The sequence below is a fragment of the Myxocyprinus asiaticus genome, chromosome 20, assembly GCF_019703515.2.
Source record: "Myxocyprinus asiaticus isolate MX2 ecotype Aquarium Trade chromosome 20, UBuf_Myxa_2, whole genome shotgun sequence".
In the NCBI taxonomy this organism is placed as follows: domain Eukaryota; kingdom Metazoa; phylum Chordata; class Actinopteri; order Cypriniformes; family Catostomidae; genus Myxocyprinus; species Myxocyprinus asiaticus.
The window spans coordinates 45550519-45568158 of record NC_059363.1 but is presented as its reverse complement, the minus strand read 5'-3'; the positions used below and the strand labels follow the sequence as shown (position 1 = coordinate 45568158).

At 45.0% G+C, this 17640-nt stretch overlaps 1 protein-coding gene across 2 annotated transcripts in view; it reads right to left on the bottom strand.

The window, feature by feature from the left end:
* Positions 1 to 17640, bottom strand: part of LOC127410956 (feline leukemia virus subgroup C receptor-related protein 2-like) — an 83459-nt gene that overhangs the window by 19574 nt on the left and 46245 nt on the right. The window contains exons 7-10 of one of the 2 annotated variants that reach the window (XM_051646246.1): positions 13705 to 13810; positions 12566 to 12677; positions 7681 to 7745; positions 6185 to 6302 (exon numbers count right to left, since the gene is read on the bottom strand). In XM_051646246.1, the coding sequence (XP_051502206.1) occupies positions 6222 to 6302; positions 7681 to 7745; positions 12566 to 12677; positions 13705 to 13810 (364 nt within the window). In that variant the 3' untranslated portion in view covers positions 6185 to 6221. The remainder of the gene's footprint in view (positions 1 to 6184; positions 6303 to 7680; positions 7746 to 12565; positions 12678 to 13704; positions 13811 to 17640) is intronic. The other variant, XM_051646247.1, reaches the window with a different exon arrangement.

Sequence of the window (17640 nt, the reverse complement as noted above, 5' to 3'; positions counted from 1 at the left end):
GCCAATCTTAGACCTGCGAGCTCTGAATCGGGCCCTGCACAAGCTCCCATTCAAAATGCTGATGCAGAAGCGCATTCTGTCATGCCTCCAGCATCAAGATTGGTTCGCGGCAGTAGACCTGAAGGATGCGTGCTTTCATGTCTCGATTTTGCCTCAACACAGACCGTTCCTTCAGTTCGCCTTTGAGGGTCAGGTATATCAGTACAAGGTCCTCCCCTTCGGTCTGTCCCTGTCACCTTGCGTCTTTACGAAAGTCGCAGAGGCAGCCCTTGCCCCGCTAAGGGAAGTGGGCATCCGCATCCTCAACTATCTCGACGACTGGCTGATTCTAGCTCACTCTCGAGATTTATTGTTTGCACAGGGACCTGGTGCTCAGACACCTCAGCCAGTTGGGACTTCAGGTGAACTGGGAAAAGAGCAAGCTCTCTCCACTACAGAGCATCTCTTTTCATGGGTTGGAGTTGGACTCGGTCGCTATGACAGCCCGCCTCAATCGGTGCTAATTTGCCTGAAGTTATTCAGGTGAAGAACAGCGGTCCCACTGAAAAAATTTCAGAGACTCCTGGGGCATATGGTGTCCTCAGCAGCGGTTACACCACTTGGGTTGATGCATATGAGATTGCTTCAACACAGGCTTTAGACTCGAGTCCCGAGATGGGCATGGTACCGCGGTACGCATCGCGTGGCTATCACGCCGGTCTGCCGCCACACGTTCAGCCCTTGGACGGACCTTGCATTTCTACGGGCAGGGGTTCCCCTAGAACAAGTGTCCAGGCATGTTGTTGTCACAACAGATGCACCCAAGTCAGGCTGGGGTTCCGTTTGCAACAGGACAGGACCTCGACTGCATTGGCATATCAATTGCCTTGAGTTGCTGGCGGTATTGCTGGCTCTGCAGAGGTTTCGGCTGCTGGTCCAGGGCAAGCACGTGTTAGTCCGGATGGACAACATGGCGACGGTTGTGTATATATATCGCCAAGGCGGTTTACACTCACGTCCCGTTGCAACTTGCCCTCCATCTTCTCCTTTGGAGTCAGCAGCGACTGAATTAATTGCAGGCCACTCATATCCCAGGTGAACTCAATTGCGCAGTGGACGCACTGTCGCAACGAGTAACGCTCAGAGGAGAGTGGAGACTCCACTGAACCTCTCATTGAAGACGGCCCTCCTGACTGCGCTCACTTCCATCAAGAGGGTGGGGAACCTGCAGGCGTTCTCTGTCAGTGATACATGCCTAGAGTTTGGTCCGTCATACTCTCACGTGATCCTGAGTCCCCGGCCGGGCTATGCGCCCAAGGTTCCCACTACCCCTTTCAGGCATCAGGTGGTGAACTAGCAAGCACTGCCCCGGGAGGAGGCAGACCCAGCCTTGTCGTTGCTGTGTCCAGTTCACGCTTTGCGTGTTTACTTTGACTGCACAGAGAGCTTTAGACGCTCTGAGCAACTCTTTGTCTGTTGGACAGCAGACGGGGAAGGCTGTCTCTAAACAGAGGATTGCCCACTGGGCATGCCATTGCTTTGGCATACCAGGCCCAGGGCACGCCGTCCCCCTTGGGAGTATGAGCACACTCCACTTGGAGTGTGGCATCCTCCTGGGCCCTGGCGAACGGCGCCTCTCTATTTTTATTTTATTTTTTTTAACAAAACAAATACAGAAAAAGGGGAACAGATTCCAAAGAACAGCACATGCACACATACATAAACATACACTGGTCACCGTGTATAACTTATATTACATTCATGAGTATTCATATTTTGATCAAATTCTGCAGTACAATGTTATGTTAAGGGTTACACATCCGACACAGTCCTTTGGTTAAAAGTCAAAAATGGTTCAAGAGTTCTTTTTTCCAGAACGGCGCCTCTCTAACAGACATCTGTAAAGCAGCGTGCTGGGCGACACCCAATACCTTCGCAAGATTTTACAATCTCCAGGTTGAGCCAGTTTTGTCCCGTGTGTTAGTGGGTACAAACAGGTAAGTTGCGGGCAGCTGGCTGGGTGTACCGCTTGCACATAGCACCTTTCCCCTCCCTGAGGGGATAACGTGTGCTTTTTTCATCCACGTGAGTTCCCGGGACCGGTGAACCCTGGATGTCTTTCCTCCCCCAGCACCCTGCGGCAGGCGAATTCGGCGGAGGAATTTGATGCCAGGCCCAGTACTCATGAAGTATGCCCTGTCGAGTCAGCCCCTGTACTTGGGATAGGTGCTCCATGTGTGGTGGTTCCCTGTCGGTAATCCCATATGAGGTATTTTCCATGGTACAGTTTCCCTGACAGTAAACCTGTGTCTTCCCTTGGGCAGAGTTCTGCTTTGCCACCAGTTGCTGCATTGTAGAGCTCCTCCCTTCCAGGTAGGACCTACCGTGGGGACTCCTTTCCATGTGTGGTACTTCCTGGTTGGTAAGTCCATGTGATGTATTCTCCACATATTAACCTCCCCTTCGGGCAGGATGTGGTCTCTGTGGTGTCTTTTGTCCGTGGGGGAAAAAGAACACCTTCCCCGGCGCGTATGTATCTTGGTCCCAGCTAAGTGAATTTTTCATTTTTTCAAAAAAAAAGAGAGAAAAAGTCAAAACAGCTGGTGCGGCCTATTCCCATTGTAAGTACATCTTGGGTACAAGGGACTATGCGATTTATGTGGGGCGTTGGGAAGGTTACAATGGGGCTGTGTGCACTTGTTATTAGGCATGTGACAGTCTCTGTCTTGGCTCCTCAGCATAAACCTGAATGAGTGGTTGCAAGCCGTCTCCTTTTATACCCATATGTCCAGGGGAGTGGCATGCAAATTCCACTCGCCAATTCTCACTGGCCTTTTCTCAAATATCAGAGGTGTTTGGGGCTCCCAAGTTCGACCCCTAGTGTCACCACATCGACACAAAGTCTCGTTCCCTCCATCAGGGAATGGAGGTTACAACAGTAACCAAGACGATATAAAGACACAACAAACTCACATAGAGTGAAAATATGAGCAATTAATCTGCAAAATATCTGCAAAGTTCTACACTTTAAGAGGTATGTTTATTTTTTTATTTTTTTACATGCAGTATATTTATATTTGTTTATATTTATACATGTACATATTCTGGCCAACTTTGTTTTCATTTTTTTTTTTTTTTAAATAAACATTTACACAGTAAGTAATTGATATGAAATTTTAAGCATTGTCATCAGTGTCCTGCTGTGTGACACTTTCTTATCTAACTATTTTAAACATAATTTTATGATCTTTTATAACTAAAAATACAAATATAATATTATTATTATACTTGTTGTTTCCACAACCTCATATGAACTAAGACAATAGTTTATTTGCATTTCTAGAAAAAGTTGAAAGGTGATTAAGATCTTTATGTTGACTTGTCACAGCACATAAAATACACATTTTCCCTTGAAATTTCATGTACATTTTAACCTAACATCTGTATGATGGGAAAACAGTTTTCGGACATGTTATTTGTCTTAGCTATAAAGTGCTTATTTTTAGTGCTTTCACTAAAAAAATCCAGTTTTATATGTTTTAAAGTTCTGACAATTTTTTGCACTGGTGGGGACCATTGTCATGACTAGCAGTCAATAGAAATGTTTTTTTTTTTGTTTTTTTTACACAAAAATTTAAAATTGAGCCAGAAAATGAAATCAATGAGCCAGTGTGTTATGGTGTGATGATTTGCGGGTGGGTTTGGTGGGCCGCTCTTGGCCAGAAAGTCCAGGGCCACTTTTTAGTCCCAGTCCACCTCTGCTTGAATGCACTTCTGGTATGAATATTTTTTTTAATTTAATTTTTCTATTTTTTGTGGGGCTTAAAGAAAAAAAATGTCTTATTAAAAGCTGAAATTCTTGAAAAATAAGTGTTGGGATTAGTAATAATCTATTATTATTATTTCTTAAAAAAAAAACAAAAAAAAAAACAGCAGTGAGACAAATGTGTTTTAAAATATGATTCATATTTTAAAAACTTTTGTCCACCAAATCAAAGTCATTAGGTGTTACCAACATGCAGATAGCCGTTTTGATGTTCATGTTGACAAAAACCATAAAACAGAAAGGAACCTAAGACTTAGGGCCCTATTTTAGGCAGCTCAATGCTTTTAAGTCATAAGCGCATAGTCAATTGGCATGGCCATAGAGTTTTGGTATTTTTGTGCAAGCATGCACTAAGTCTAGGCGCAAGTGGGTTTGGTAAAATTGCGTGCACAACGCACTAATGGGCTGGATCAAGTACTATTTAAAATGGAGGTTCTTCTCTGGTTCTGTTTCCATCTGCATCCATTTATATACGTAGTCCATTCATTCAAGCACCAGTGATATAAACAAAGACAGCACATTCATAAGCAGTTGGTAGTGCAAATGGGCTTTTTGAGTTTTTTTATGCATTAACTACGCAGTTGAATGTTGAATGTCAGGCATATCCTTACACACATCATGAAATCATGAATCTGAAGTCATTCGAATCATGGCTAGCAGTGATATCGGCCTTCCAGGGTAGGCTGTGGATTGTTGCACACACTTCACTTTTTGATTTTGAAAAATGTAAATAAATTTATTGAAAATGAAAAAATTAAACCAAAAATATTTCTAAATTAAAATTACACTTTAAACGAAAATATAATCAAAATAATGAAGTGGTCAAAAAAATCATACCAAATCCAAATGAGATCTCCAATTTCTTCCACCGGCCTCTTTTGCAGTGACTTAAAAATCACTCTATATAACCAGGTGGAAAAATACCAATATCAATTATATAATAAATACAATTAACGTAGCCATAACATGATAATAATAATTGAAGCACAAATTTGGACCAAATCCAAAAAAAATTGTAGTTTCATAAAACTGCTACAACAGTGATTGTCAGGGACATAATTTGATGTTCCACCATATTTTCAGAGTTTGGACATGAAATTTATTACCACCTGCTGGTGGAATCTCCAAACTGCAAATGCAGGAACTGAGTTTAAACTTTGCGCTGAAAACAGACCTGCTTCTTAAATGTCTTAGCGCATTGACCTATTTCTCTGAAAAATAGTAAATTGCACTTTGCACCACTTCATTAACATACAATACACCCACAGTTTGTGCGCATACACCCATAGATAGCACAAACACTCCGACCCACACCCACTTGCATTTTGCGCTGGCACAAAAATTGCGTTTTGAATTAGCGCTCTCACGAAAAATGAGATAAGACACTGCGCACGGTCTTTGCACCCTAAGTGTGAATCTTTTAAAAAATACCAGATATTTTGAGATTTTTATGAAAAGGCACATTTTGAAGTTGAACACATTTTTTACCTTGAAAAATGTGTTTGAATACTTTTTTGAAATGATTAAGTTGTGTACAATCTCAGGTATTCAAGGTGAAGGGAAAGTATTTTAGTACTTTTTAATTTGATATTTACAGCACAAGATATTTTTAAAGTCAGTAGATCCATTTTTAAATTTTAATTTTTGTAGAAAATGCTATAAATGTTTTTCAAAACTTTATGAAACCAATTTGGACACAAAGATTACATTTTTACAACCTTAACAAGTTTGTTTTAAAATAGATTTTTAAAATATTTCTTATTTTTATCACCTTGGACATCCTTGTTTTTCAATGACCTACGAAGCTAGAGAAATGTTCATTATAAATATACTTATAATCCACTCAATACTGAAAAGTATCGATAACAACTAATTTAAAACAATAAAAACTGACTATTTCACCCAAAATATGTGTGCGCTATGTACAGTATATTTATGCTAATTTTAGTATCGCATCGTTCCTCTCGCGTCACCCGTATTGAAATCAGTGAGTTGAAGTCTTCCATGTGCTGCTCGTGAGGAGCGCTGTTTAAATGGCACGTGGAGTTGCCGCCTACTGTAGGCAGAGCATTCCAAATCGGTCTGTTATGAGGCTCCATTTCAGCTAGCATGCTGCCATAAAAGACAGTTACCTATGTAGGCAGGAAACAGCATGGCAGCTCACTAACTTTTATGGCATCAAACAGGCATTAACGACATGAGGGTTGGCAAGCACTGATAGATTTTTCATTTTTGGGTGAACAATCCCCTTTAAACCTAACCTTAACTCTAGACATAACCTCTTAGGTGTATTTGTATATACCTTTCCTTCTTCATACAGACAGGTAATATATCCAGTGTGGTACAGAGAGAGAATTACTGACTGTACTGCAGCCGTACCTGGACCGTCGAGGTTGCGGTGGGCATTGCTGGTGGGTTAATGTGGAAACTCCTCCTGGAAGGGGCTGTAGGGTATTGTAGCCCCATAATGCTGCACTGAAGACCAGTTGCTTGAATTCTAGAACAATAACTAGCCATCAAACACATGGCCCAATGTTCCCCAATGTCCAGACTAAACCATCTCACACCACTGTACCACCACACAATGCCCCGCTGAGAGTAACACCACAACGAACCCACTTTCATTCATTTAGAGAACTTCCTTGCAACCATGAGAAAACACCCCAAAAGAGAAGCAGACAGCTGAAGAATGAATAGCTGAAGAGACCCAAGATATCAAGTATGAAGGAGTCAGAGATTGTGAAAAACAGTAGTTAGGGGCCTGGGTAGCTCAGTGGTAAAATATGCTGGCTACCACCTCTGGAGTTCACTAGCTCACTAGTTCGAATCCCGGTTACTGGTTCGTTCTCGGTGGGGCGCGTGGTGAGTTGAGTGTGGTTGCCGCGGTGGATGGCGTGAAGCCTCCACATGCGATATGTCTCCGTGGCAACGTGCTCAACAAGCCACGTGATAAGATGCGTGGGTTGATGGTCCCAGACGTGGAGGCAACTGGTATTCGTCCTCCGCCACCCGGACTGAGGCGAATCACTACGCGACCACGAGGACTTAAAAGCATATTGGAATTGGGCATTCCAAATTGGGAGAAAAAAGGGGAAAATGAAAATCCAAAAAATACCAATAGTTAAAAGAATAGTTCACCTAAAAAAAACAATAAATGTATAGGTGTCACGTCAGCTTTGATGTTACTGATGCAAAATGCCACTGGTTCTTTCATGTCATGTGACCAATCAGACATGACAAGTTTGAAAAAGTGCAACCGCAAATAACACTTGAGAGCCGCAGCAGCAGGAAAGATTATCAGAATATAGTCATATGGACTACTTTTTTGGAGCTTAACAGTATAAATCATCATCCACTTTCATTGGACAGAAAAAGAGTTGTTCAGACATTCTGCTAAAACATCTCAATCTGTGTTTCACAGAAAATAATACGGGTCAAAATGAAATGACAGTCAGTAAGTCATGACATTTTTGGGTGAACTACCCATTTTAAGAGCTCTTACACATCGATGCAATGCTGCTGAAAAGAAATATAGGACAGAAAAGGAAGCTGGCAGACATCCATACTGTATGTATCCAAACACTTTTTCATGAATAAAGTCTGTGTATGCTGATTTATCCAAAAAGCTTCTGGAAATAAATCTATCCTTTGGATTAAGGGCATTAAATTGTTTTTTTTTTTTTACAGTAGTTAATCACATCATAACTGAAGCAACTGAAAATATACGAGTTCTAATTGAGAAACGAGATCTCGTTAAATAATGAAACCAGCATACAACAGTGTTCAGAGCTGAGAAGAGCGTTCAGTGTAGACCAAGAACATTCTGAAGATAAAGGCAGACTGCAACCCTGAGAAGTGAAAACTAAAACACTTACAGCATTGGTCTCTGAGCGAGACTGCTGGTTGGCCTTCTGTCGGCGCAGGTCAGATTTGATAAATGCTGTGAAGAGAGAGAGAGAAATTTTAAGGATGTAGTGCACATTGATGCAAAACTATTAGAGAACATCTGTTTCTTACTCCTCTTTCATTGTGAATAAATCATTATTCCTGACTGACCATGAAAGTAAACGTCATGGTTACTGGTGTAACCTCCGTTCCCTGATGGAGGGAACGAGACGTTGGTGTCGATGTAGTGACACTAGGGGTCACTCTTGGGAGCCCGAGACACCTCTGGTCTTTGATAAAAGGCCAATGAAAATTGGCGAGTGGTATTTGCATGCCACTCCCCCGAACATACGGGTATAAAAGGAGCTGGTATGCAACCACTCATTCAGGTTTTACGCTGAGGAGCCGATATAAGGTCCGGCCATTTCAGCGGGTAGTTCAGCGTTGTGGCAGGAGGGACCAACGTCTCGTTCCCTCCATCAGGGAACGGAGGTTACACCAGTAACCATGACGTTCCCTATCTGTCACTCACTCGACGTTGGTGTCGATGTAGTGACACTAGGGGTCCCTATACAAAACGCCACAAGGCTGAACTGTGTTACGTGAACTGGCGGTGTGTGGTGGGCAGACTTGCTGTGTGCCTCATAGCCAGCACACCAGGTCGACACGTAACCTCCCCCAACACAGTTATGAGTGTCGAACGGCCCTTTTTGGGGACAAGTCGACTACCCAGAGATAGAGACAGGCTTAACCCAGTCGTGGCCTCTTTCCCCTTCTCTTTTTCCACTCCCTAAAAAAGAAGGGGGATTATCAGACTGGGCCGCCAGGTCTAGTCGGGGGGTGTCCCTCCCAAGGGGAGGACACCGCGGAGACCACACCTCGCCCCAAGAGAGGGGGGGATATTTAAGTGGAAGAATACATCACATGGTCTTTCCAACCATGTGGAGAGCCTTCAAGGTAGATCCTGCCCAATGGGGGAGGAGTTACTACAACGTGGAGACTGAGGGGCTCTGCCCAAGGAAGACGCAGTTTGCCAGTAGGGAAACGAACTAGCGGAAGTTATAGATCGCATGGGGTTAGCCTTACAGGGAACCGCCACATGCGGAGCACCTACCCCAGAACCGGGCTCTTAGTCAGCGCGTGTACTGGGCCGGCAGCGAGTCTCTCCGAAAACTCGACTGCCACAGGGCTCGGAGGAAGTCAACCAGGGAACAACTTTCGTGAACACTACTGGGAATTAACAGCGCACGTCTTCAGCTCAAAAGGAGGTGGAAGGCGCTATGTGCAAGCGATACACCCGGCCGGCTATCCCGGGCTTATCCGCTTGTGTTGCGTGCCACTACCTGGGACGAAACCGGTTCCACCCGGAGGTTGTAGAACCTTGCAAAGGTGTTGGGTGTTGCCCAGCCCGCTGCTCTGCAATGTCTGTTAGAGAGGCACCTCTGGCCAGGGCCCAAGAAGCTGCTACACCACGGGTAGAATGGGCTCGTAGCCCTACCGGGGGCGGCATGTTTTGGGCGAGACATGCCATAGTTATGGCGTCAATGAGCCAGTGGGCGATCCTCTGCTTGGAGACAGCGCTTCCTTTCCGCTGTGCACCAAAGCAGACAAAGAGCTGCTCAGAGATTCTAAAGCTCTGCGTGCGATCCAAATAGATGCGTAAAGCACGCACCGGACACAGCAACGACAGGGCTAGGTCTGCCTCCTCCTGGGGCAGCGCTTGCAGGTTCACCACCTGGTCTCTAAAAGGAGTGGTGGGAACCTTGGGCACATAGCCCGGTCGGGGGTCTCAGGATCACGTGAGAATAGCCCGGACCGAACTCCAGGCACGTTTCGCTGACAGAGAACGCTTGCAGGTCACCTACCCTCTTGATGGAAGTGAGCGCAGTCAGGAGGGCAGTCTTCAAGGAGAGTGCCTTAAGCCCGGCTGACTGCAAAACTCAAAGGGGGCTCTCTGTAGACCCTGAAAAACTACAGAGGTCCGATGAGGGAACAAGGCGTGGCCTGGAGGGATTCAGCCTCCTGGCGCCTCTTAGGAACCTGATGATCAGATCATGCTTCCCTAAGGACTTACTGTCGACTGCGTCATGGTGTGCTGCTATGGCAGTAATGTACACCTTCAAGGTGGAAGGGGACAGCCTCCCTTCCAACCTCTCTTGCAGGAAGGAAAGCACTGATCTGACTGCGCACCTCTGGGGGTCTTCCTGATGGGAAGAACACCACTTAGCGAACAGACACCACTTAAAGGCATACAGGCGCCTCGTAGAGGGAGCCCTAGCCTGAGTGAACGTGTCTACCACCGCAGGTGGGAGACAGCTTAGGTCTTCCGCGTCCCGTCCAGGGGCCAGACATGGAGATTCCAGAGGTCTGGGCGTGGGTGCCGGATGGTGCCCCTTCCCAGAGAAAGAAGGGCCTTTCTCAGGGGAATTTGCCCGGGGGGAGCTGTCACGAGGAGCGTGAGGTCCGAGCACCATGTCTGGGCGGGCCAGTAGGGTGCTTACCAGGACGACCTTCTCCTCGTCCTCCCTGACCTTGCACAGGGTCTGTGCGAGCAGGCTCACTGGGGAAAACGCATATTTGCGAATGCCAGGGGACCAGCTGTGTGCCAGCGCGTCTATGCCGAGGAAGGCCTCGGTGAGGGCGTACCAGAGCGGGCAGTGGGAGGATTCTTGGAAGGCGAACAGGTGCACCTGTGCCTGACTGAATCGACTCCAAATCAGCTGGACCACCTGAAGGTGGAGTCTCCACTCTCCCTTGAGGGTAACCTGTTGTTACGGCGCGTCCGCCGAAGTGTTGAGGTTGCCCGGGATGTGAGTGGCTTGCAGCAACTTGGTGCTGCTAACTCCGTTGGAGGAGACGGCGGGCGAGTTATGACATACAGCGGGAGCACAGACCGCCTTGGCGGTTGACATATGCTACCGCTGCCGTGCTGTCTGTCCGAACTAGCACGTGCTTGCCCTGGATCAACGGCCGGAACCTCCACAGGGCGAGCAGAATTGCCAGTAACTCGAGGCAGTTGATGTGCCAACGCAGCCGCGGACCCGTCTAGAAGCCGGTGGCTGCGTGCCCGTTGCCAACAGTGCCCCAGCCCATTTTGGAGGCGTCTGTCGTGACCACGACGTGCCTGGAGACCAGTTCTAGCGGAACACCTGCTCGTGGAAACGAGAGGTCGGTCCAAGGGCTGAAAAGACGGTGACAGACCGACGTAATGGCCACGCGGTGTGTCCCGTGGCGCCATGCCCGTCTCGGGACTCGAGTCTGGAGCCAGTGCTGAAGTGGCCTAATATGCATCAACCCGAGCGGGGTGGCCACCGCCGAGGACGTCATATGCCCCAGGAGCCTCTGAAAATGTTTCAGTGGAACCGCTGTTTTCTGTTTGAACGCCTTCAAACAAGCCAGCACCGACTGGGCACGCTCGTTTGTAAGGTGCGCCATCAAGGAGACTGAGTCCAACTCCAAACCGAGAAAAGAGATGCTCTGAACCGGGAGGAGCTTGCTCTTTTCCCAGCTGACCCGAAGCCCTAGTCGGCTGAGGTGTGAGAGCACCAGGTCCCTGTGTGCGCATAACCCGTCTCGAGAGTGAGCTAGGATTAGCCAGTCGTCGAGATAGTTGAGAATGCGAATGCCCACCTCCCTTAACGGGGCAAGGGCAGCCTCTGCGATCTTCGTAAAGATGCGAGGAGACAGGGACAGGCCGAAAGGGAGGACTTGTACCGATACGCCTGACCCTTGAACGCAAACCGCAGGAAGGGTCTGTGTCGAGGAAGGATTGAGACGTGAAAGTACGCATCCTTCGGGTCTACCGCCGCGAACCAATCTTGATGCCGGACGCTCGCTAGAATGCGTCTTTGCGTCAGCATCTTGAACGGGAGTCTGTGTAAGGCCCGGTTCAGTACTCGCAGGTCCAAGATTGGCCGCAACCCACCGCCTTTTTTCGGTACAATGAAGTAGGGGCTGTAAAACCCCTTCTTCATCTCGGCTGGAGGGACAGGTTCTATCGCGTCCTTCCGTAGGAGGGTAGCGATCTCCGCGCAAGGTAGCAGCGTTTCCATCTTTCACCAAGGTGAAGTGGACACCGCTGGACCTGGGCAGATGCCCAGCGAAGTGAATCGTGCAGCCGAGTCGGATGGTCCGGACCAGCCCTCGCGATGCAAGGTCACTGAGAAAATTAGGCAAACATGCAAGGTGCTCAGTGGGGGACAGATGTAACAGTGTGTAACAACTGTCCCTGTGCCATAAGAAACATGGTAGCGAATGCTTCTTCTAGAGTTTTGTTAGCTTGTATTCAGCCAGAAACTTAAATAAGAAAGAAAGACAAAAAAATGAATACATAAATTGGTAGAAAGCCAGATAGACTGACATACAGTACATTATGCATAGATGTTTAGATAGATTTAGATATTTATGCAGATTTAGTAAATGTGCGGTTATGTGATGAGTATGATGTTTTATCTAGTGCTCATGTGATAAGTGTGGTGTTTCAGAGTATGTACAGTAATGTGATTGGTGTTTAGTGGTTATGTGATGAGTGTGGTATTTTATCTAGCGGTCATGTGATTGGTGTTTTGTTTAGTGGTTATGTGATGAGTATGGTGTTTTGTGATCATGTGATGTGTGTGGTGTTTACTTTATGGTCATGTGATGAGTGTGGCATTTAGTGGTCATGTTATGAATCTGGAGTTTTATCTAACGGTTATGTGTTGACTGTGGTGTTTTATTTCTAGGGGTCGTGTGATGAGTCTGTTGTTTTATCTAGCGGTCATGTGATGAATATGGTGTTTTATATAGCAGTTGAGGGATGAGTGTGGTGTTTGATCTAGTGGTCACGTGATGAGTATGGTGTTTAGTGTCATGTGGTGAGCGTGGTGTTTGTACCTGTCATGACTGAGCCGATGAGGAGGAAAACACAGAGGAAGATGTTGCCAGCGAATGTGCTAAAGTGATCAATGATTTTGCCTTGAATGATGGTGAATGCAATTCCAAACATCTGCACACAAAATGGAGTTAATAAATGAATGTTAGGGAGGAACCTGGCCATCTAATCAACTAATTAACTGTAGAATATATAAGCTGCTGCTTACCTTATACTGTCGACAAACCTTCCGAAAAAATTCCTCCACCTCCTCATCTCCACCCCTATTCTAAGAGTTCCTACCTTATAGCTAGCCTAATCCTTTCAATAGTCCCAAGGGGTGGGGGTAAATTAGTGCTCGAGTCGAGCCTCATCCTCAAGCCTCTCCTTTGCGGACAGCAAGCCACATACGTTTACCTATTCTCTGAAGATTATACTGGCAGGTGAACTCTTGAAACAAAGATCTAAATACAATCACTCTATTTTGCTTTCTTCACTCTTTGTTTTTTTAAATTGCAATTACCTTTATACACCTTCTCATCTTCCTCTTAACTGTAAGTAGATCCTCATAAAGTTGGCTGAGATTTTGGTCAGAACAAGTGATTATTAATTGGCCGATATTTGGCCATTTATACATTATTGCCACAGTTGATAACTGTGCCTGCTTGTAGAGATATATGGATAATTGGTTTGACCAATATTTGTACAGATAATCACACTTCTCTTCTTAATCTGTTATCGGTTCGTCAAAATTTTATATGCCAATAAATGTCATCATATGGTGGGTCACCATAGAATAGCACCCAACAATGGCACAACGCAACTTTTTACATTTCATTCATTCATTCTCAATCGAAAAACGTAGCATTTTGAGCACAAAAGTTGGAGATAACCCAAAACCATGATAACAAGACAAAAATACATTTGTGACCTTTAGATGATCACAAAACAACTTGGTATAAACATAATGTCATACATATTAATAATATTTATGCATGTTATGGTTTTATTGTTGCAGCATTTAATTGTTATTGTATCAAAAAACAGATATAATTATAACATTATATTATAGGCTATATATTGTATATACAGTATCACTGGCTCCAGTGATCACTGGGACACTTAAATTATCACATATAAAGGAACAGAACAGACGTTTGACCTGTGCTGAGCAATTGAGCAGTCCTGATGAAGTGCCTTCTGATTCTGGATAAGTGAGCTCCACTGCAAACTCAAAACCCAGTGGCAGATAACCCGTCATGAAGAACCTACACAGAACATGATAGATGTATAAAGCTTGTCCAAATAATCACCTACTGTTTGTGCAGCACCACTGGAAATATCAGCACCTTACTAAAAAAGAACTCATTCATCAGCAAACCTAACCATAAAGCTTTATTTCTCACTAAAGTCTAGTGAGTTTATGTGGTGTTGGATTAGAGTCCAGGTAATTATTAGTCTGTAACAAAACTAGAATTTAACCAAGATGTAATCAAACTATATGTAATCTACTAGTCCATATGACTAGTGCACTATGTTCTGTTGTTCATACTGATTATTATTATCAGTGTTTGTGAGATGTCAAATAAAGGTGGAGTTCACAGGAAATATTAAATGAAAACATCACCTTGAATTACACAGGCTAAATCCATATTCCAGAGAAATTGTCAAACAGCTCTCACAGTTCATATGATTAGGTCATGCTTTCAGCTACCGAAAAGAAAATCAGCCCAGAAAATGCATAAAAAATTGCAGATTTTATCTGGATCTGGTTATTCCCCTAAATCCGAAATCAAGGTTTCCATTTATTAGAGTGGTTACGAATTAAACCCTAACAATTACCAAGGCATCTGTGTGAACAGTAACTTGGGTTACTAATCTCAGGTTCCCTTTTATTGGAACTTGCGCTGCGTGTGAACGCTATGGAACACCGTCTGAGTGTCACGTGGTCTGAAGTCCATATACAACCATGTCAATTTATTGGCTGATGGTGCTTAAGCGATGCAAAGGCACTTGCTTGCCATCGAGTTAGATTTTGTGTTCTTCAGTGCACAGATTGTCTAAGCCCATGTTTGTTTCTAGCAACTCACGTCGAAGCGAGAATTATTTTTCTCCCTATTGAGTGGCAAACATGTAAGGACATCGTTGATGCAGTATACATTTTAGAGCAATTTCAATGTGGTTTTCCGAACATTACAAGGGACCAACGAGGACAACAGCGCTTCGTTGAGGTTCGCAATTTCTCATCACGAGGCATGATCTCCACTTGTTCCAGTTCTACGGACTCCAGATTTGGAAGTCCGTGTGCTAGAGCCGTTTGGTATTTCGGCTTTGCGTCTGAGAAGATAGGAGTGCGAACGGAAACCAGACTCCTCCTCGTGTTTGTCGCCCTCCCCCTGAGCGAATGCGTAAGTCTCGTCGGACATGCTCTGAGGCCTAGCTCAGCGGGCATTTTCTGATAAACAACACGTGCGAGAGCTACGCAAATTATGACATAAAAAATTGCTGTATGAGAGAATTCATCTTTGGATGGTAAGGAAACAAAATGGGCCCCTTTGTCCCTATTGTCTTTTTCTGTGTCATACTGGGAGTATGCACATGAATAAGCAATGGAGTGGCCTCGGCCTCTCTCTCTCCCCCCCCCCGTTTGAAGCGCTGCTCGCAACGGAGGGGATCCTGCATGGAACCGTGAGCCCGGCCGCAGAAAAAGGGGGCTGGAATAAGAGAATATTCCCCAAATGAGTGATGGCGAACCAACACGTGGAGTGCTTCATCAGTGCCATTATTCTCTCGGGATTCTATCAGATGATGCAAGGTATTTTATTCAGTTTTTTCTTTCACCCGTTTCGTGGATCCAGCGGGATTTCTGGTGAGAGAAGAGGCGCGCACTGCTTTCTCTGCTCTAATTTTTTTATGGCGGCATGGATGTCACTCTAGTCAGACAGCTGTTGGATCTACACATGGTTTTGCAGTCCAACCAAGCACATCACGTTAAGAAGTGGCTTTTTTTAGTTCACCGTTTGGACTTTCTCTCGATTTCCCTCAGCGGCTCATGCTGGGGAACGAGTTGGTCAAGGCGATGTTATTGTTTGCGAGGGTGATAGACAACGGACTTTGTGCTTCCTTCTATGAATCGAGGTTAGCAAATGCTCCCCCCCCCCATGTATCACGTACAGAAACGAGCGCTAAAATATTTATTAATGAAGCAGAGTTCACTATCAAGTCAAGTTCATCGTTCACACCTCGAATGCTCAAAGTTGTGTCTGTCTTCCCCTGTGAATTACATTGTGAATTAATGTTGCGCATTCTCAACTAAATTCTTTATCCAGTGTGCAAAAGCACTTTGTCTCAAGCACTACACGTTGTTCCCCCATTGTATATGCTGGGACTGGTTTAGTGTCTAACCTGTTTTTTAGCACACAAATTTAGCCAAGTTTCCCCCGTAATTTGCACTGGCGAACGAGCGTTGAATATTTTCAGCTTTGTCTGCATGACCAAGGGTCTCAGGGAACACATAATATAACTCAATGTACAATAAAAATAGGTCTACACACGAGCCTGACAGGCTTACTGTGTAACAAAGGGTGAGCCCCCATTCAGTGAACGAAATTGGACCATATAAACGTATACGTTTCCCCCTTTTTGCCCTTGGGTCAGTATCAGGAAGAGTTCCCGTTGTACATGCCTCGAAAGCCTGACAACCACAATATTGTTCAGTTTCCCCCTGCAGCTTGCACTGGGAGTGAACATTGAGAGATTGCATCCCGAATTCAGCCTCTGTCTCCATGACCAAGGGTCTTGAGGCATGCGTAATAGAATTAAATGTTCAACAAGCATAAGTGCACACAAAACTCACAGTCACAAGCACCACACACTGTCCCCCCAGAGGAATGCTTGGGCCATTGTGGCTTACCAGCTTGTTCCCAAAATCCCCCATGTTCAGAGACTCTTCCCCTCTCAAAATGCCTGGGAAGAGGTTTTATCAATGATGCCCCTGCTGTATACACACTTCAGGGCGGCTTTTATACATATCTAGATATAATAGGGGCAATTCTCCCTACATTATACCCCATTCAACATGCCAGTGAAGATGTGTTATTCCATGAACATCCCTGCTGTAGACACTTCAGGGCATTTTTTATGCATGTCTGGATACAATATCTAATGAAGTTTTGTGTTCCTTACCACAGTCGCCTTCGGCTTTCTCGCTGGGTTTCTAAATACAATTATTATTATTATTTTTATTTTTATTTTTTTTATAACAAATTTGTATTGATTCATGCAGCAAATCACACAGACATAATAGAAAATACAACCTCAAACCACATGAAATCAATTTTTTAAATTTTTTTTCCCTCCCCGAGCAATAATTCCTCCACCCCACCCGACACAAACAAGCACTCTAGTGATCGGAAGTCAACTGACAAAGACACACAAATAGACAATAAAACAGGAAATATTTAGACATAGAAAAAATTCCCCTCCCCGAGAACCCTCCAAAAAGGCCAGATAACCGCCCCACTTCCTAATGAAAATATCCATGTTATCCAGCCTTCTGTACACCATCTCCTTAAACGCCGCCACAAAACGAGGGCGCATCAGATGACTTCCATCCCTTGAGAATTAACCGCCTGCCAATCATCACGCCTGTCAGGACCCAACTCTCCATGTATATATCACCCACATGCAGGACCGCTCCATCCCCCAAAACACACAATCTGGGGCAAAACGAAAACCGTGCTGACCACTTCACATACAAACCTCTGTACTTTCAACCAAAACTCTTGCATCCTAACACATCCCCAAAAAATATGGAATGTGTCCCCATCTTCCGATTGACATCTCCAGCAGGTGGGTGTGTCTTTAAGACCAAGCCTATACATTCTATAGGGGGTCCAATAAAATCAATGCAAAATCTTAAATTGCATAAGGCGCACCCTTGCATCTCTAGATGCAGACTTGATGTTTTTTAAAATCCCAGCCCATATCCCATCCTCCAACACCAAATTAAAATCTTTCTCCCATAATCTCTTAATAGAAGTTAAAGTTCCATCCCCCAAACTCTGAATTAGCAAAGTGTAATACACTGATGCCTCAT